Source organism: Neolamprologus multifasciatus, chromosome 23, assembly GCF_963576455.1.
Source record: "Neolamprologus multifasciatus chromosome 23, fNeoMul1.2, whole genome shotgun sequence".
Classification (NCBI taxonomy): Eukaryota; Metazoa; Chordata; class Actinopteri; order Cichliformes; family Cichlidae; genus Neolamprologus; species Neolamprologus multifasciatus.
In genome coordinates, this window is record NC_140460.1 from 40831722 (window position 1) to 40852808 (window position 21087).

At 45.8% G+C, this 21087-nt stretch overlaps 3 protein-coding genes across 3 annotated transcripts in view; all 3 read right to left on the reverse strand.

The window, feature by feature from the left end:
• The window catches only part of LOC146492353 (protein NLRC3-like), a 306715-nt gene that overhangs the window by 180387 nt on the left and 105241 nt on the right, over positions 1–21087 (reverse strand). The gene's annotated exons all lie outside the window — the stretch shown is intronic.
• On the reverse strand, positions 4845–15067 carry LOC146492362 (protein NLRC3-like). Its single transcript, XM_085151054.1, has 4 exons — positions 14522–15067; positions 10593–10724; positions 6760–6995; positions 4845–6655 (listed from the first exon to the last, which is right to left on the reverse strand). Exons 2-4 carry the CDS (start codon positions 10622–10624, stop codon positions 4860–4862), a joined length of 2064 nt encoding a protein of 687 aa, XP_085007180.1. The 5' UTR covers positions 10625–10724; positions 14522–15067; the 3' UTR covers positions 4845–4859.
• LOC146492363 (uncharacterized) lies at positions 19411–20588 on the reverse strand. Its single transcript, XM_085151082.1, has one exon. The coding sequence runs from the start codon at positions 20563–20565 to the stop codon at positions 19411–19413; it is 1155 nt and encodes a 384-aa protein (XP_085007208.1). The 5' UTR covers positions 20566–20588.

A 21087-nucleotide genomic window follows, 5' to 3' on the forward strand; every position in this document is an offset into this window, starting at 1 on the left:
GTGACATAATCTGCCTTCAAATGTGGCCTCAGGAGGATGCAGCCCATGAATGTGGACAGTCCTTAGTAATTAGGTAGTGAGTACACAGAGTGTGCTTCAGATGAAGCATTGAAGATTATATTATGAAAAAAGGAGTTATCTAAAAGTTTTTAATTAAATTGCTATGCAGATAAGCTACTCAAACACAGCACTGTGTGTTGGAACAGGAAGTGATACTCTCCCGCAGAGAAAGTGACGGTTAAAAAAAGCTTTTTCTAAGGAGAGCGTGAAAACAGTAAAGAAAGGAAAAAAAAACAAAAACAGCGACCTCTTTGTTATCGTTTAAAAATTGTACCATCTCGACCCAAAAAAATTGCAACATGTGAGATTTGGTTGTTTAGGAAGAGGAGAAAGTTTTGGGAGTGACGGCAGCGAGAGAGAGAGTTTTGAGATGTGAGATACACACACGCTCAACAGCAGCACATATACAACAGCCTTACAGACATACAGGACACACACGAGCTCGTGCACGCTTGTTCATATCAGTTAATATCCTCACACTTAGACTTATGGAGTCTCTCGCTGCACATTTTTATTCTTTCTATTTACAAACAAGTGAAACAAGTTTCCATTCGCTCCACCCGTTTAAGCGTCACACACAGTGTTGGGTAAGTTACTTTAAAAAAGTAATTAATTACTAATTACTAATTACTTAGTCAATATTGTATTTAAAATACTTATCTAATTAATGTGTCAGAAAAGTACCTTAATTACTACATAAGTATTTAACTAAATACTTCTTAAAATCCATATAAACCTTGAGTGGACAAACAATAGAAATTAAACTCTTTAAATAATAAATGCATTATTTTAAAGACGGACACTCTACAGTACGCAGCGGTAGCATCTGTTCCACAATGTAGCCTGTCAGGGCTGGACTGGGACAAAAAATCGGCCCGGGCATTTTGACCAGAGACCGGCCCACCAGGTATTATAGGAAAAACCATAAAGCCTTTGAATGAAAACAAACGCTGTTGTCACAGTGATGTACACTGTCTTGTTGGTATATATGTATCAATCTAATAAACTTAAACCTACACCATCCTCCCTATTCTGGTATTCTAAACAGTACCCGAAAGTAGACTGTTGTTCGAGATAACCTCCTGAACTATCTACAACACATGGTGAAAACCTGAAATTAAGACAGAAAATACTAGAGGTGAGACATGATCATTACTGATGACAGATTTAGATATATTTTCATAAACCATTCATTTTCCACATCAATAAACAGCACGGCAGGATAAAATATTTTTTCTAACATGGCAACCTTTAAAAAGTGAAAGGAGACAGAAAGACAGGTGAGAAAGAATAAAACTTAACTGACTTTTTGATGGCATTTTACACACAGTACTGGTGCAGGATCTAGAAAATGTGGGAAAATGCTGGCATCATACACAGTACTTACTTCTGAAGAAATTATGATGGGACACTAAAAAAAATACTATTACCGTTACGGAAAAAAAACAAAGAAAAAAAACCCCATCGGCCCATAAAAACGAAAAATCACCATTGGCCCACCGGGCAAATGCCCGGTATGCCCGATGGCCAGTCCAGCTATGTAGCCTGCAGTCATTTTTTAAGCTCACCTTCAGACGGTTTGTGTGCTGCTGAAGTAAAATCACGTTTTGCTGCTTATCAGGAGTTGCTGCGGTGTTATCCATGGATGATGAACAAGGATCACTCAGAAGTGTTCGTCTATGCTCTGTGTCAGGCGCTTCAGTAGATTACTCGTGCTATCAACAGCAGCCGATAGTTTTTTCTCCCCAGCACATAGCTTACATATTACTGTAATGTTCTTGTCTGCTTGTTTCAGAAAAGTGAAGAGACGGGAATATGTCCATTTCATAAAACAGGCCCTCGCTTCAGCCGAGTCCGACATCAATACGACTGTGCAGCAAACTGGCGCGAAATGACGTACACCTGCACTACAGCGATGTTAAAGCGGCAGAGTTTACTTCTACGTTTAGAAGATAAATTAATGAAATTAAATAATGATAGTCAGCGAGTTTAATTATTTTACAATGTAACGCAAGTACATTGTAAGTAGGGCTGGGCGATATATCGAGTTTTTTTAAAAATATCGATATATTTTCATACGAGATATAAGATGTGACAATATCTTTTATATCGATATAGTATATGTTACATTATAATTATAGTTGTGGAGCCGCAGGTTTGCCTCTCTTTCGTCCACTTTTGTCTCTACGCAACGTTACTCGGCCTCGGCTCTCCTTCACTGAACACAACTCCCCCTCCCCCATAGCTTCACCTGCAGGCAGCAACAAGATAAACGCGGCATCTCCGTTAACAAGTTACCGTGGATCGCCCCGTGCGTGGGGCTGGACGGCGTCAACGTGTTAGCGAGCTAACCGCGCTAACGACATGCAGCCCACAGGGGCTGCACGGCCTAAAATCCTTTCATTTTCTCAAAAATCGACAGCGCGCCTTATGTATGAATTCTGGTTGTGCTTACTGACCGCAAACCGATTTTATGTGGAACACGGCGCTCAGCAATCTGTCAAAAAATGTTTTAGCATGACTTTGCTAAGCTACGGAGCCACACCGCTTGATGGATTGTTGGAGCATTACGCCTATCATAGGCAGGAGCCTCGCGGAGTGATACGTATTGTGCTTCAACGTAATATTACCGTATTGTGTGTGTATAAGGACCATAAATGGCACCTGTTAAGAGACGTGGTTACAAAGAGGATTTCAAACTCAAGGCTGTCAGTCACGCAGTAGAAGTTGGGAACAGAGCAGCTGTGAAATCTTTGTTATTATGCTCAGCGTCTTTTAGTTTACATTTTGACTGCACAATTATGAGCTTTTTGTTATGCACAAAAACAACATTGTTTTCTTTTATTTATGGAGCATTATTATTTAATGAATGCTGATAATTTATTTTTGATTAATTTCTTCATGTACATCTACGCTGTATGTTAATAAAAGTGCCTGTGTGACATCTGGGACACAGCTTTGACTAAGAACTCTCTTTTTGTTCTTACTTTATGGCTTTAAAAAAAAATATATCGAGATATATATCGTATATCGCCATCCAGCTAAAAAATATTGAGATACAAATTTTGGGTCATATCAACCAGGCCTACAGTAAAGCATCCTGAGACCATTCATGTGTGTGGTTGGTTCTCATCCAAGGGAGTGGGCTCACTCACAATTTTGCCCCAAAACACAGCCATGAATAAAGAAGGGTACCAAAACACCCTCCAACAGCAACTTCTTTCAACAATCCAACAACAGTTTGGTGAAGAACAACTTAGCACCGTGCCATAAGGCAAAAGTGATAACTAAGTGGCTCGGGGAACAAAATGTTGAAATTTTGGGTCCATAGCCTGGAAACTCCCCAGATCTTAATCCCATTGAGAACTTGTGGTCAATCCTCAAGAGGCGAATGAACAAACAAAATCACACTAATTCTGACAAACTCCAAGAAGTGATTATGAGAGAATGGGTTGCTGTCAGTCAGGATGTGGCCCAGAAGTTGACTGAGAGCATGGCCAGTTTAATTGCAGAGGTCCTGAAAAAGAAGGGCCAACACTGCAAATACTGACTCTTTGCATAAATGTCATGTAATTGTCGACAAAAGCCTTTGAAACGTATGAAGTGCTTGTTATTATATTTCAGTAAATCACAGACACAACTGAAATAAAGATCTAAAAGCAGTTTTGCAGCAAACTTTGTGAAAATGAATATTTATGTCATTCTCAAAACCTTTGGCCACGACTACTTTCTTCTCACATGTTCATCACTCCTACTCTCAGTGATCATGCTCCTGTATCTTTAACAGTGATACATAAGAAGAACATTCTGCCAAGTAAAAACTGGAGATTTAACAGATCACTGCTTAAAGATGAAGAATTTATTAAATATTTTTTAAAAAAAAGAGTGGACTTGGGAAATACTGAACAAAATAAACAAAAGAAATAGAAATAAATAAAATTAATTAAAAAAATCTAAATTCCCATTACAAAGACTTCACTTGCAGAATTTTGAACACAGTAACAAATCCGGTCGATTTCTAGCTAACCAGTTAAAAATAAGGAAAAAAACAACTATATGTGCTGTTAAAGATTATCTGGGAACACAATGACCCTGAAAGAATAAACAACACTTTGAGGGATTTCTGTGAAACTTTATATTCACCACAAATAAACCCGTCTAAAAATTACATTTAGTAGTTTCTTGACAAAATAACTTTTCCAACACTCAAGCAATGTCAGTGGATTCGCCACTGACATCAGGTGAACTCCAGGAAGCCCTGATAAGTATGCCCAATAATAAGGCTCCAGGTCCAGACGGCTTTCCTGCAGAATTCTACAAAGAATTCTGGACGACTTTGGCACCAGAATTTCAAAATAGCAGAATATGGCAGACTTCCACCAAATATGAATTCTGCAAACATTAATCTCCTGCTAAAACCAGGCAAAGACCCTGTATATCCCTCAAGCTATCGTCCAATATCCCTTATAAATGTAGACCTCAAAATAATCTGCAAAGCTCTCTCAAAGAGACTGGAGAAAATAACCCCCCTCTTAATTCATCCTGACCAAACTGGTTTCATAAAGGTAGGCACTCATCAACAAATACATGTAGATTACTTAATTTCATAGACTACTCATACAGTAAAAACATTGAAACTACAATATTGTAGTTAACAATATTAACTGGAAATGTTTATTTCCAACTTTACACAAATTTGGTTTTAGAAACTCTTTCAAAAATATTATACAACAGCTTGTGTCAGAACAAATGACCAAACATCCTCCAGCTTCTGCATTTCTGAATAACAAATCTTGGACTCACCGAGCCTTTCTGCAGTTCCTCACAGCTGGAATCAGTCTCTGTCGCCCATACTCTGTTGTGTTGTACTTCTGCAGGTCCAACTCATCCAGAACCTCCTCTGACATCTGCAGCATGAAGGCCAGAGCTGAGCACTGGATCTCAGAGAGTTTCTTCTCTGATCTGTTCTCTAACTTCAGGAACTCTTGGATCTCCTGATGTACTGATAGGTCGTTCATCTCCATCAGACAGTGGAAGATGTTGATGCTTCTGTCAGGAGAGATTTCATAACTGTTCATCTTCTTCAGGTTCTCGATGACTCTCTGGATGGTTCCTGGACTGCTCTCTGTCTGACCCAGCAGACCTTCTAAGAGTCTCTGGTTGGACTCCAGAGAGAGGCCATGAAGGAAGCGAACAAACAGGTCCAGGTGGCCATTTTTACTCTGGAGGGACTTTTCCACGGCTTGTTTAAGGAAATCATCCAGAGATGACCCACTGTACTTTTGTCCCAGGAACTCCTTCAGCACCTCTGTCTTCCTGTTGGTGAAACAGTGGAACATGTAGATGGCAGCCAGAAACTCCTGAATGCTCAGATGAACAAAGCAGTAGACTGGTTTCTGGAAGATCACACACTCTCTTTTGAAGATCTCTGTACAAACTCCTGAGTACACCGAGGCCTCTGTCACATCCAGACCACACTGCTCCAAGTCTTCTTGGTAGAACATGATGTTTCCTTTCTTCAGATGTTTAAACGCCAGCCTCCCCAGCTTCAGAAGAACTTCCCTGTCAGCCTCCGTCAGCTCCTGTGGACTCGTCTCATGTCCCTCATGGAACTTGTTCTTCTTCCTCTTTGTCTGAACCAGCAGGAAGTGTGAGTACATGTCAGTCAGGGTCTTCGGCAGCTCTCCTCTCTGCTCTGTAGTCAACATGTGCTCCAGAACTGTAGCAGTGATCCAGCAGAAGACTGGGATACTACACATGATGTGGAGGCTCCTGGATGTCTTCATGTGGGAGATGATTCTGCTGGACAGCTCTTCATCACTGAATCTCCTTCTGAAGTACTCCTCCTTCTGGGCATCAGTGAAGCCTCGTACTTCTGTTAGCCTGTCAACACATGTAGGAGGGATCTGATTGGCTGCTGCAGGTCGGGAAGTTATCCAGACGAGAGCCGAGGGAAGCAGATTCCCCTGGATGAGGTTTGTCAGCAGCTGGCTGACTGATGACTTCTGTGTGACATCAGACAGCAGCTTCCTGTTGGTGAAATCCAATGAAAGTCTGCTTTCATCCAGGCCGTCAAAGATGAACAAAAGCTGAGAGACAGCGAGCTTCTCTGCTGTGACCTTCTGTAATGTTGGATGGAAAACATGGAGCAGCTCCAGAAGACTGTACTGCTCATCTCTGACCAGGTTCAGCTCCCTGAATGAAAGCAGAACCACCACACTGACATGTTGGTTCTCCAAGCCCTCTGCCCAGTCCAGAGTGAACTTCTGCACTGAGAAGGTTTTTCCAACACCAGCCACGCCGTTGGTCAGAACCACTCTGATGGGTCTCTGTTGGTCAGGTAAGGCTTTAAAGATGTCCTGGCACCTGATTGGAGCGTCATGGAGGGCGTCCATCTTGGAAGCTGTCTCCAGCTGCCTCATCTCATGTTGGGTATGAACCTCTTCACTCTGTCCCTCTGTGATGTAGAGCTCAGTGTAGATGGTGTTGAGGAGGGTTCTACTTCCTGTTTCATCACTTCCTTCAGTCACACGTTCACATCTCCTCCTCAGACTGATCTTATGTTCATCTAAAACCTCCTGAGGACCAACATCTGCTGAAAGAAAGAAAAACAGAAAGAAAACTCTTCAATGTCTGAACAACAACAAGAAGTCCAGTTTTCAGAAATGAGTCCATCAGCAGACAGATGTTCAGTCTTACTTTGTACACAGCTGCTCTGACTGGCTGTCTGCAGTCCAGCTCTGGTTCTGGATCTTTCTCCACACTGGGGACAGGACGAGTCTCCTGATGAAGCAGACTGGTCCCAGTATGAGGAGATGCACTGTCTGCAGAACCAGTGTCCACAGCTGGTAGAGACTGGATCCTTCAGGACGTCCTGACACAAAGCACAGCAGGACGGCTGCTCCTCCTCACAGACACCGCTCCTCTTCCTCTGTCTGTGAACACATTTCTTTATCACTAAAATCACTGACTGTCAGTGACAAACATCCAGGTTTGATGACACTGTGCAGAAGCTCTGATGGTCACAGAGAAAAGTCAAAGTGGAGAAACTTCTGTTTGAGTTCAGTTCAAGTTTCCTTTGCTGTTCCTGTCTTATTAAACACAGAGTGATCAGCCTACAAACTCCACAGTAAAAGCCTTCATCACAGAGCTGATTATGTCCTTCACTGGATGTACTGGAAGTTTGAGATCCATCACTTTGAACTGACCTTTGAACTCCTCTAAAAACTGTGGTGGAGCAGCAGTGTCACATTCAGAGCTTTCAGCTTTATTTTGAAAGAGTTCAGTCAGCAGGAAGTGAACTTCTGGGTTCTGACTTTCTTTCTCTCATTTTACAGAAGTGAAGAAGAAGAACTAAAAGCTTTGAAATGATCTGAGTGATATTTTTGAACATTGCCACCAAATTGAGTTCAGCCTCCAGCAGTAACTTTGTTTCTTGATGCCTCCTGATGATGTGATGTTTGATTACAAACCTGTTTATGTGTTAGACATGAATCACATGAACACAGGCAGAAAAAAGAAGCCAATGAAACAAATGATAGAAACGTGTTCATTCACTGCCATAATCCATATTTGATATGTACAGATGTTTGTGAAGAAGACGTGTGCAGCGCTTTGTTCTGAGTATCTGCTGTCAGCACACAGTGCAGCAACAACTACAACCACACGTTTCTGTAGATCCTGAACATAAGCCTGGAGTAGGGCTGGGCGATATATCGAGTTTTTTAAAATATCGATATATTTTTATACGAGATATAAGATGTGACAATATCTTTTATATCGATATAGTCTATGTTACGTTATAATTATAGTTGTGGAGCCACAAGTTTGCCTCTCTTTTGTCCACTTTTGTCTTTACGCAACGTTACTCGGCCTCGCCTCTCCTTCACTGAACACAACTCCCCCATCGCTTCACCTGCAGGCAGCAACAAGATGGACACGGCAAATCTCCGTTAACGAGTTACAGCGCATCACCCCGTACGTGGGGCTGGACGGGGTCAACGTGTTAACCAGCTAACCACGCTAACGAGCTAACCACGCTAACGAGCTAACCACGCTAACGCTATGTACGGCCTAAAATCCTTTCATTCTCTCAACAGTTGACAGCGCACAATTGTGAGCTCTTTGTTATGCACAAAAACAACATTGTTTTCTTTTATTTATGGAGCATGATTATTTAATAAATGCTCATGATTTATTTTTGAGTCGTTTTTTTCATGTACATCTAGGCTGTATGTTAATAAGTGCCCGTGTGACATCTGGGACACAGCTTTGACTAAGAACCCTCTTTTTGTTCTTACCCTGTGGCTTTAAAAAAAATATCGAGATATGAATTTTGGGTCATATCGCCCAGCCCTAGCATGGAGGAATCTGACCTCAGGTCTGCACACAGAGGAGCTTCACCTCTGGGATGATGCTGACTTCAGCTCCTTCTACAATCAGGCAGAAGCTTCTGCAGCATCAGGACACAAACAGAGAGGAGCTTCTATCCTCAGACCATCCAAGTCCTAAATCAGAACGTGCTCCCCTCATAGCATCACCATCAGGGTTTAAACAGGACCTTACATCATGTTCTTGTCTCACTGTCATATTTCACATCATATCTGATTCATTATGACGTTACACGCTGCTACACTGATCCTGCTGCTTCATTACTGCTGATATTACTCTGCTGTTCAGTTACTCTGTTTACATCACTTTGCTCATTTGCTTTGTTCTGCTTGCACTGCTCTGTCAGTACATGCTGTGCTAATGTGGCACAAAGCAATTTAACATTACATCTGCACAATGTGTCATTATTTCATTTAATGATTGTTTCTAATGTTTTGTCCAGTCACAGGAGCAGCTCAGCACATTTCTTTGTGTTGGACGTGTTTGACGATGCCTGTGACAAATAAACCGCCTCGGACTCTTCAATCTTCTTCTTTCTTTGGAGATCAGCTCAGTGGCCTGTTGAGACCATCTTTCTGTTTCTGATGACTCAGTTCACATTATTATCCTGATACTTTCTTTTAAAATGTGATGAAATCATTTATCTGATGTTCTGACACAAATACACCAAAACAATCCCAAACAGCATAAAACACCACGTTACACACAGTGTAACGTCACTATGGTAAATGATGATTTTAATCTCTGCTCCTTGAGATTAAAATGGAGCCTGTGCTCTTTATGAACCCAACGCCATAGTGAGTCTGGGTGTTGGAGCTCCATTGATGATGGCTCTCTTTCTCTTTTTATCATGTTTAACCTGAGTAGCGAAAGAGCGGGGGTCTGAAAACGATGAAGCCGGGAGTCCGCTGCTCCCGCCGGCTCAAGTGACCTTTGAACCCTATCGAGCGGATGGGTAACAGACGTCTCCGAAAATGTTGGAGCACTTTTACAAATATGCGATATCTTGATAAACCGAGCAGATATTTGTAATTTACACAGCTACTTTCTTGCCTGAAATTTGTGTTAAAAGTTTATTTTGTGACCCAGAAAGTATATATATATATATATATATATATATATATAAATATGAGTAATATTAAAAACTTAGTAGCAGCCGCCATTGTTGGAAACTGGAATTGGCTGGGCCGCGCTATGAATTCTGGGATGTGGTGGGCCACGAAGGACACACCCGACCCATCCTTCAAATTCGGGGAAATGAAGAACGCATTTGAAGGAGTTGAGACAGCAATTGAGACAGCCTTCGTCGCCTGGCTGTGACGAAGTCGGCCTTCAAACGCGGCCTCCGAAGGATGCAGATGACGTTTTGGGACACAGCTTTAGTCTGGCTCTCAGTGTCAGTCATTTCCTGTTTTATTTTGACATTCTCTCATCATGTGTGCACTGTGTTCAGTTTTGCTTCCCCCGTCTCATTAGTTTCAGCTCTGTTCCCACCTGTTCCCTCATCATCCTGTGTGTGTTAATGAGTCTTCCTCGGTTCTTTGTTGTGTTCCTCCTCATGATACTTTCAGTCTGGCTCATGTTTGATTAATTTTCAGGATTTCAGTAATAAAGCTGTGTTTGAGTTTTTCATCGTGTTGCCTGAGCCTTGAATTTGGGTCCTTCTCTGCCACAAATGCTGACAGGATCATGAAGCCAGCAGACTCGATTCTCCAGGATTACAGGATCTAAACACAGTCAGAATAATAGTTTCCTTACATTGTTGCTGCAGGTTCATGACTGAAGTGTGGAGGTCTTTCTTTGGACCAGTCACTCCTCACAGACAGAAAGCTGGATGCTGGAGACTGTGACCTCTGACCCCTGCAAACACAAACATCAGTTACTGATAGATTCTTAGATGAACACTATATAAACAGCTGATCGTCCATCACTCACAGATTTCTATCAGACTGTGAGCTTCTTTACAGAAATGTGACATCATCACAAACAACTGATTGTTCTGTTGGTACCAACATGGCTCCAGCGACCACAAATCAGCACAAACACGGATTATTGATCTGATCAGACATTTCTGCTGTGAACAACTTGTCAGATTATTTCAGTCTACCTCATAATTTCTATGGCTTTAGCAGCTCTCTTACATGGTCAGCTGAGCTCCATGACTGAAGAACATTGTTGCTGCAGGTTCATGACTGAAGTGTGGAGGTCTTTCTTTGGACCAGTCACTCCTCACAGACACACAGCTGGATAATGGAGACTGTGACCTCTGACCTCTGCAAACACACATATATTACATTCATATCATATCATAAAAAACATGATTATTGATTTTAGACAGTCTTCTTATAGCTCATCACCTACCATCATTAAAAGCTGTTGATACTGAGATTATGGAGAGTTTAGCAAGTATTGTCTTAAGTAATGTCTCATCTGAAATGTTGTCCTTGTTTTACAGAAGTTGTATTGAATCTCTTATGTCTTTCTGTATCACTGCTTGGTTTGGTAACATGACTCTGAAGAACAAGAATCAGTTGGGACTTTTGTTAAATCTCGGGGGGTTGGCAAGACCGTCTTTTGGCCATTTATAACAAGCATGTGCTGAGGAAGGCTCATTTTATTGTTAATTGTTAAAGTACTGAATAGAACTGAGACTGAGTCCAGCCGCTCTCCAGGAGACTGGTTCCAGAGCCCAACTATATCTAGCTGGTACCTCTCAACTTCATCCACTAACTCGGGCTCCTTCCCCACCAGAGAGGAGAGATTCTGTGTCCCAATTATTAGTCTTGGTAGCCAGGGATTGGTCCACCAGGCCCTCCACTCCTGGTCGCCAACTGACACACATTGCAGCCGACCACTATGGCGCCTCCTGCCGATGGTTGGCCTGCAGGAGGATGGGCCTATCAGACTTTCAAATGAATTAAAAGTCTATCTGGGTCTTTGGTTGATTAATAGGCTGGTGTGAAAAATTGCTGCCACACCTCCCCCTCGGCCTGTGCTTCGAGGTTTCTGGTAGTTAGAATGACTCGGGGGTGTTGATTCATTTAAACTAACATAATCATCCTGCTGCAACCAGGTTTCTGTAAGGCAGAGTAAATCAATTTGTTGATCAATTATTAAGTCATGTACTAACAGAGACTTGGAGGAGAGAGACCTAATATTTAATAATCCACATTTCACTGTTTTACTCTTTGGTTCAGATGTGGATACTGTATTGTTCTTTCTTTGTCATTGTTTATGTTTAAGTTGTTTGTTGCTGGTTTTTAGTTTGTTTTTTGTCTGTTTGGGAGCTGACACAGTCTCTATGGAGATGGGTTTTTTTTGGGGGGGGGGGGGGTAGCAGGAGGAGAGAAGCTGCAGAGAGGCGTGTAAGACTGCAACTCTGCTTCCTGGTCCCAACTCTGGATAGTCAAATTTTGGGGGGTTTAATAAATTTGTCCATATTTCTAGAAATGAGAGCTGCTCCATCCAAGGTGGGATGGATGCCATCTCTCCTAACAAGACCAGGTTTCCTCCAGAAGGTTTGCCAATTATCTATGAAGCCCACATCGTTTCTGGGACACCACTCAGACAGCCAGCAATTTAAGGAGAGCATGTGGCTAAACATGTCACTCCTGGCTTCGCTCTTTCTCTGGTAGTGCTCTTCAGGCAGTTAGCCATTGCTTGGCAGTTTCTAAGGTCTCAGGTACTGGCAGCTTGTTGTGCTTCTTAGGGACCCCCCTTTCTTCATCCTTCACCTTCCTGTTGTTTAGACAGTTGGCTAACATCCCTCCAAGCTATCCTGATCTTGGGCTCTGTTCTCCTTCTCCATAGTGGGTACTGCTCCCTGTGGCTGTTAGTCTTCTATCCAAGCTTCTCCGTGATTGTTGCTGCCATGGTGTAGATCAGCTGGTTGGTTTCAGTGATGGTTGTAGTAGGGTTTACAGTGGGGCAAAAAAGTATTTAGTCAGCCACCGATTGTGCAAGTTCCCCCACTTAAAATGATGACAGAGGTCAGTAATTTGCACCAGAGGTACACTTCAACTGTGAGAGACAGAATGTGAAAAAAAAAAATCCATGAATTCACATGGTAGGATTTGTAAAGAATTTATTTGTAAATCAGGGTGGAAAATAAGTATTTGGTCACCTCAAACAAGGAAAATCCCTGGCTCTCACAGACCTGTAACGTCTTCTGTAAGAAGCTTTTCTGTCCCCCACTCGTTACCTGTATGAATGGCACCTGTTTGACCTCATCATCTGTATAAAAGACACCTGTCCACAGCCTCAACCAGTCAGACTCCAAACTCCGCCATGGCCAAGACCAAAGAGCTTTCGAAGGACACCAGGAAAAGAATTGTAGACCTGCACCAGACTGGGAAGAGTGAATCTACAATAGGCAAGCAGCTTGGTGTGAAAAAATCAACTGTGGGAGCAATCATCAGAAAATGGAAGACATACAAGACCACTGATAATCTCCCTCGATCTGGGGCTCCACGCAAGATCTCATCCCGTGGGGTCAAAATGATCATGAGAACGGTGAGCAAAGATCCCAGAACCACACGGGGGGACCTGGTGAATGACCTGCAGAGAGCTGGGACCAAAGTAACAAAGGTCACCATCAGTAACACACTACAACGGCAGGGAATCAAATCCCGCAGTGCCAGACGTGTTCCGCTGCTGAAGCCAGTGCATGTCCAGGCCCGTCTGAAGTTTGCCAGAGAGCACATGGATGATACCGCAGAGGATTGGGAGAATGTCATGTGGTCAGATGAAACCAAAGTAGAACTTTTTGGTATAAACTCAACTCGTCGTGTTTGGAGGAAGAAGATTACTGAGTTGCATCCCAAGAACACCATACCTACTGTGAAGCAGGGGGTGGAAACATCATGCTATGGGGCTGTTTTTCTGCCAAGGGGAAAGGACGACTGATCCGTGTTAAGGACAGAATGAATGGGGCCAAGTATTGTGAGATTTTGAGCCAAAACCTCCTTCCATCAGTGAGAACTTTGAAGATGAAACGAGGCTGGGTCTTCCAACATGACAATGATCCAAAACACACCGCCCGGGCAACAAAGGAGTGGCTCCGTAAGAAGCATTTGAAAGTCCTGGAGTGGCCTAGCCAGTCTCCAGACCTCAACCCCATAGAAAATCTGTGGCGGGAGTTGAAAGTCCGTGTTGCTCGGCGACAGCCCCAAAACATCACTGCTCTTGAGAAGATCTGCATGGAGGAATGGGCCAAAATACCAGCTACTGTGTGTGCAAACCTGGTAAAGACCTATAGTAAACGTTTGACCTCTGTTATTGCCAACAAAGGTTATGTTACAAAGTATTGAGCTGTATTTTTGTTATTGACCAAATACTTATTTTCCACCCTGATTTACGAATAAATTCTTTACAAATCCTACCATGTGAATTCATGGATTTTTTTTTTTCACATTCTGTCTCTCACAGTTGAAATGTACCTCTGGTGCAAATTACTGACCTCTGTCATCATTTTAAGTGGGGGAACTTGCACAATCGGTGGCTGACTAAATACTTTTTTGCCCCACTGTATCTGTAATGTTGCATTCACATCTTCTAGAAGACCTTCAAAGTGTACTTTGTATAGTCTTGGTAATCAGCCACAGAGAATCCAGGGTTCCAGCTTAGCCATGATCTCTATTTCAGGTCAGCTGCTCTCACAAGACCTTCGGTGCACCAGTTATTCTTGGAGGTGGGCACCCAATGAAAGAGGGTGGGGATGATGACATCTGCCCCCTGACCTAGGGATGGGTATAGTTTAGGTTTTATCCGATACCAGTGCCAAACCGATACTTTTGAAACGGTGCCGGTGCTTAAACGGTGCTTAAACTGGTGCTTAAACAATGGAGAACACAAACTTTGTCCAAAAACCTCTCATGTTTAGCTGTTTTCCACTTTTTCTTTGGCCATTTTAGCCTTTTTGGCCAGGGTGAAGGGAGTATCTGCCATCAAACAAGAAGACAGCTGCATGTAGCTATGATGATGTTTGCTAGTTCACCTTACATGCATTAATTTAATAACGTGGTTAGCCTACTCAACGTAAATTACACACGAACAACATTAAGCTACTCACGCAGAGAAGAACGGCTGCTGCTGCCATCATCATCCGACTTGGGCATTTTTAATCTGTACCTCTGCTCTAAAGGAACGTACGTACCTGGGCCCGCCTACTATCCTTGCAAAGGTAAAATGATTGTCTAGAATCCAAAGTGTATGACATCTCAGGAAATGCCATAATGGCACCGGATACCGGTACCCATCCCTACTCTGACCTGATATCCTGGCTCCCCTTTGCTGTAGCATGTGATAGTGGTTCCTTCTTCTGAATGTTGGAACACAGAATTAGTTGTTGTTTGGTCATCAGTCTAGATGTTGGGTATCAAAGCTTCAAAAGGTCGCACATCCTCTTCATCGAACTCCTTCTGCTGAGGTTAGGGGAACAGTTCAGGGAACAGTTCCCCGTTCTCGTCTCTTGCCCACTTATGCCTTGTTGTTCCTGTAGCCCACTTCTTATTAGTGTGTCCTGGTTTCTCAACACCTTCCTAATCAAAGCGATGCTTGAGCTGGTAAGGCTTCAGTTATGTATTTTTTGCACATACTGCGAGGAAGGCTTGGGTTGCATGGTGTAACAGCAGTCTGGCGAGGAAGGAGCGGCTAGCAGGTCCAGTGAGCATGTGGTGTGGAGGTTAGCCGGATAACTCGAAGCCAGTCGGTTAAGTTAAACAACAGACCTTTATTTCTTATCAGCAACGTAAGACCATACGAGCCAGGTCTCCACGGCTCTACTCTGTCCGTACATACATGTCCGGGATTCGGTAGTCGCCGGTGCCAGGTCGTTACAACATTAAGGTACTTCCTCGTAGTGTACATGTACAGCATGAAATGGCCGCTGCTAACAACAACAACACCCACTAGGAGACTCCCACAACTACTACAATAATAGGGCAACCCCCCCTAGTGGTGCTATAACCCAAAAGGGTTGTTACATCACCCCCCCGGCAATTAGCAGGCTGTCCTCAGCCGGACCCAGGTAACCCTCCTCCCGCTACCCTTTTTCACTATACATAGTTACATTAGGTAGTAAGCAGGTTGTGGAGGAATTGTTAGACATCCTTACCTTACAGCATGGGTACAGTCAATAAACAAACTTAGTGTTTGAAGCAAACAATACAGAACATGCAGTATTACTGCCAATCCATCTTCCAGAGATGGTCATAGACAAGGGAAACAGTCAGACATACAACACAACCGGTCACTCAAATCGGTACAACAGAAAACCAAACAAAGGCTCTCACGGGCCACGATGACGAGGGCTCAGTGGAACAGAACAAGTAATCACCCCTTATGAACAGAACAATTACAGCCTGCACATGTATGAAACCAATCCTCAGCCAACATTGAGTCTGTCCGTATGATGACGGTTAGTCCACCTGGTAGCAGTCCAACCCTCAGTGATTCTGGGGCACCGGCGGGGTCTCAAACGATAGTGTTCCCCCTCAGCCGGTGGCGACTCAGCGGCGCCCTCAGCGGGGTGCCCGCCTGCTTCGATACCCCCTGAACTCGGGGATGAGGGCTGTTCCCACGTTTCAGTCTCATCCAGGCTCTCCTGAGCCGAAGTCCGGTGCCCTGAAGGAGATGTGGAGTCCCAGGAGTAAAATGGCTGAACGTTCACGACATGGAAGACTCCTGCGTCTTCACCAGTGTCAATCTTGGCTAATCTGTAGTTGACCTCCCCAAGCTTCTGAGTAACCTGGAGGGGGCCTGTAAACAAGGGTGCCAGCTTGGCTGCGAAGGAAGATTGAGCGTCCGATCGATGATGAGCTTTGACTTTCACCAAGTCTCCGACTGCATAGGTCATCGGTCGGCGTCTCAGGTCGTAGTAGCGTTTCTGCCTAGCGTGGCTGCGAGCCAGTGTCTCCCTGGCACGATCGTGGGCCTCCTGAAGCGACGCTTTAAGGGTCTCCGGATAGGGCATGGATGACTCCTCGCTCTCTCCAGACGGCTTAGTAAGCAAGTCAAGGGGAGTCTCCAGCTCCCTACCATACAACATCATAGCAGGGCTGAGTCCTGTACTCTCATGGGGGGCTGAGCGCAGCGCGAAACAGATTTGGGACATGAACTTATCCCATGACGCGTGCTTATCGCCCACGTAGGCGCGGATGGCTGTTTTGAGAGTTCTGTTCACTCTTTCGGTCGCATTAGTTTGCGGATGATACGCCGTCGTGAGGCGGTGGGTGGACCCAAGAGTGGAGAGAACAGAATCAAACAGCTCACTGACAAAAGGTGAGCCCCTGTCCGAAATAAGGTATCTAGGGGCCCCATGCCTAGCAAACACCTCGTTAATGAACTTACTGGCCGCCACTCGAGCGGTCGCATCCCGAACCGCACACACTTCGATCCACTTGGAGAAGTAGTCCACGAAGACCAGTATGTACGAGTTCCCCGAAGCGGTGCGAGGTAGTGGTCCAACAAAATCGACCCCTGCGTATTCCCAGGGTCGCTGGGGCGTAATGGGGACCATGAAGCCCGCTGACTTTCTTTGACTGGGTTTTGTGAGTTGACATACTGGGCACGACAAGACGTAGCGTTTAACTTCAGATGCCATCTTGGGCCAATAAAACCTAGACTGCATTCTTGCTAGTGTCTTAGCAATCCCCAGGTGACCTGCTGTAGGGTGGTCATGATAATAACCGCACAGGGTACCCCGGAGAGCCGTAGGAGCATACAGCTTCAGCTCCTCCTGGGGCCGAAGATTGCGCTTATGTTTCGGGCCTCGGTAATAGAGTAGGCCGTCATTGACCACCAAGGACGGTGAAGGACTGACGTCCGAACCCAGATCGGGGGAACACTCCAGGTCTCGGAGCTTTGGACCTGCACCTGGGTCATCCAACTGCAGCTGCCTTAGTTGAGTTCGGTCCTCTAACAAAAGGGGAGGCTGGGCACGAAGATCCATGCCCCAGATGACAGCATGCTCTGGCAAGATTTCAATAGGAGGACCCTCTGGTGCAGGTAGTGGGTTGCGAGACAGAGCGTCTGGCACCCTGTTGTGCACCCCCGCCTTATGTACGATGGTAAAGTCAAAGTCCTGCAAGCGCAGGGACCACCGCGCCAACCGGCCGGTGGGGTTTGGGCGTGACATCAGCCACTTAAGGCTGTTGTGGTCAGTCAAGACCGTCACGTGAAGCCCTTCCACATAGGGACGAAAGTGTTCTAAAGCCCAAATCACAGCCAGACACTCCTTTTCTGGCGTAGAGTATGGTTTCTCTGCCTTGTGAAGAGCTCGACTCGCGTAAGCGACCGCTACTTCCCTACCCTCTGTATCCTTCTGCATTAAGGCCGCCCCCAAGCCCAGGTCACATGCATCCGTATGGATGAAGAAAGGCCGGGAAAAGTCGGGGAGTGACAGGACAGGCGCTGTTGCAATGCTCTGTTTCAGGAAGTCCATGGACTCCTGACACCTGTCATCCCACTGGAAGGTAACATCCTTCCTTGTCAGGGCGTGCAGAGGTTCTGCATGGCGAGCATATTCCTTTACGAATCTGCGGTAGTACCCCGTCAGACCGAGAAACTGCCGCACCTGTTTCATTGAGGATGGAGTTCTGAACTGCATCACAGCCTTGATTTTGTCACTGTCCGGTTTAATGCCATCCGGGGTAACCCGGTAGCCTAGGAAGGTGAGCTCCTTCAGGCAGAACTGGCATTTCTTGAGCTTCAACAAGAGGCCCGCAGACCTAAGTCTCTCAAGGACCTCCCGCAGGTCCGACAAATGCTGTTCGAGGGTAGGGGACACAATCACGATGTCGTCCAGGTATACAGCACATGTCTTGTAAACAAGGCCGCTGAGGACGTTGTGCATCAGCCTCTGAAAGGTGGCTGGTGCGTTGCAGAGTCCGAAAGGGAGCACGCGAAACTGAAACAGCCCACAATGGGAAACAAAGGCTGTTTTAGGGCGTGAGTCCCCTGAGACCGGCACCTGCCAGTAACCCCTCGCCAGGTCCAATGTTGAAATGAATCGACCTCTCGCTAGGAAGTCAAGAGACTCATCGACCCGCGGTAAGGGGTACGAGTCCTTCTGAGTCACCTGGTTCAGCCCCCTAAAGTCCACACAGAACCGTGGGTCAGCGCCCAACCTGTTAACAATCACGACAGGTGCGGCCCAGGGGCTCATGGACGGTTCAATTATGCCATCTTCCAGCATTTTCTGGACCTGATCTTCAATGAGTTGTTTCTTTGCAGGGGAGGTGCGGTACGGGGGGAGGTTAATAGGCCTCGCGTCTCCCGTGTCGATCACATGTTCAGTTAAAGACGTGCGACCCAAATGTCCATCAAACATACTGCTAAATTGTTCAAGGAGGACAACTAATAGTTCTCTCTGACTATCTGTTAGGTTTGCCTCCAGAGCTTTGGTCTCCAGCGAGGGCTCTACCATGTCAAGCGTCATAATGACATTATCATCGCTCAACATATCAACTGAGCAACCCTCCTCTTCATCCGCGCCTGGGCATGGAATGTCGTCCATAACTACGGTTCTTGAGGGGATGTGGATTGTCAAAGAGGCCCTGCTCATAAAGTCCATCCCTAAGACAAAGGGGGACGACAAGTTGCGGATGACAGCAAACCGGTGGTAAAACCTTTTGTTCAGGAACCCTATGGGCAGCCATGTAACACTCTCCGGGAGACAGCGAGCCCCGTCTACTAGGCTCACCGGTGGACCCATCCACTGGTGGGTTCTGTTGGGAGACAAGTTGTTCTCCAAAATGAGTTCAGCCCGCACAGCAGACAGGGATGCCCCCGTATCTAGCGTAGCGTCTACTGCCACCGAGTTGAAGTTAATTTTGGCTTTCAGTGGAGTATTCCAGTGTGCTCCAGACTCTACATCTTCCATGTGCCCCACAATGCCTTGCACAATCTGGTGGGCATCATGCGGGCGAGGCATACTTTGCGAATGGGGGGAGGGCTGCCTCATTGAAATGTCCTCCCCCCCCGGGGGTTTCCCGACTGCTGACTGGCCGCACGAGCTGCCGGCAGTGAATCCAGCCCCTCATCATCGACCAGTTCCAGGCCCGGCGGTGGGCCTGGGAGAGGTCGGTGGGAGGTTGCCCTGGGTCTGGTAGCACCTCGTTCTTTTGGGGCAACCCAGGTGCAACTTGGGCACGTGCGTGTGGTAAACCCTGGGCGGGAGCATTTAAAACAATGTGGTTCTCTCGCGCTTGCAACACTAGGGGATGAAGTAGGGGTTGAGCGGCCAACTGGCCCTAAGGCTGTGTGGAGCTCGTGCGCGCGAAGCAGTAGGTCCATAACCGATGGGACCGGCGTACCGTACAACGCAACCCGATACTTCTCCAATGAATGTTTACATATGAGCTCGATCTGTTCATGCTCCGGCGGCGGGCATCTTAGCTTATTAAACTCACCGAGCATGTGAGCTACAAACGTTGGGAGGGGCTCCTCCGATGATTGGACGCGATCAAGGATGCCCCGCCAAACGTGCTCTTGGTTATCAGCTGACACAAACACTGATTCAAAAAGTTGGTAAAAATGTGCCCATGTAGTAATGTGAGAGCTGAGGGCCCTAAACCATTTACTGGGTTCTCCCTTGAGGAAGTGAGGGAGCTCACTCAGAACCTGCGAGTCGGTTAGGCGCAGCGACGATCTGTAGCTGTCCACTGATTGGAGCCATTCCTCCGGTGACACTCTGTTGTCACCAGCGAACACTGGCGGCTCCAGCTTGGCCTGGTGCAGCGCTGCGGCGATCATCCTCGATGTATTGCAGAGTTCTGCCGACTGACGCTGGAGAAGCGAAGGGGGCTCTGCATTAATCCCTTTCTGTGTGAATGGTGTGGAGAAAGCCACTGGGTTGGGGGTTCTCTGAGGAGATGTTTGTTCCCCTGGTTCCCCTCTCGCGCCACCATCCAAGTGTTTCAGAAGGCTCTTTTGTAGCTCCAGCGAATCGTGCAAGCAGACTCGCAGTTTCTCCACCTCTTCCTGCAAGCTTTCCACCTTAAGATTGAGGTCATGAGGGGTAGCGGGAGGGATGATGTACTTTGTCAGGCTGGGAGCTTCAGCATCCGAGTCGCAGCCGTCTCCCTCGCTCCCTGTGTCTGGGTGGGACGCCATTTCAAAAGTATGGCCGAAACAACTCTCTCCCACAAAAGTTATGGCAAAGTGAAAGAGCGTTCACACACAGTACCTAAGCGTTAATATCCGTCAGACAGAAAGCGTCCGTGCACACTCTGATGCTTCGATGCTTCACACAAAACAACACGTCCCTCTGAATGAACACTGAGTCAAAGTCACTGTAGCGTTAGCCTTAGCTTTAGCACCGCCGATGTCGTAACGGTCCAATAGCACTGAGTTAGTGGTCCGACGGACCGCACAGTTACTCACGGAGTACTCTCCCTCGGCAGGCGAGCGTGTCAAGCGATGGGTCGGTGGTCTTCCACGCCTGCAAATATCGTTGAAATCGCGGGGAGTCAGCTCCTTCACGGGGTCCTATCGGCCCGGCCAATACAGCCAAACGAGGAGAAAAAAAAAAACACGCCACCTCAGCCGAAGTGTCGATCGTTGAAAAACATGGGAAATATATCCGAGCCCACCGTCTGTCGGTCCGGATGACGATGAAGATCCAGAGAACAATGT

Excerpts from the sequence above, each read along its gene's own strand:
- LOC146492362 (XM_085151054.1), bottom strand. The coding sequence starts at position 10,624 with ATGTTCTTCAGTCATGGAGCTCAGCTGACCAT. Across the intron at positions 6,996-10,592 it reads CATGGAGCTCAGCTGACCAT|ACAGAGGAAGAGGAGCGGTG; the intron begins GTAAGAGAGCTG and ends ATGTGTTCACAG. Across the intron at positions 6,656-6,759 it reads TCAGAGCAGCTGTGTACAAA|CAGATGTTGGTCCTCAGGAG; the intron begins GTAAGACTGAAC and ends TCTTTCTTTCAG.
- LOC146492363 (XM_085151082.1), bottom strand. The coding sequence starts at position 20,565 with ATGGCGTCCCACCCAGACACAGGGAGCGAGGGAGACGGCTGCGACTCG.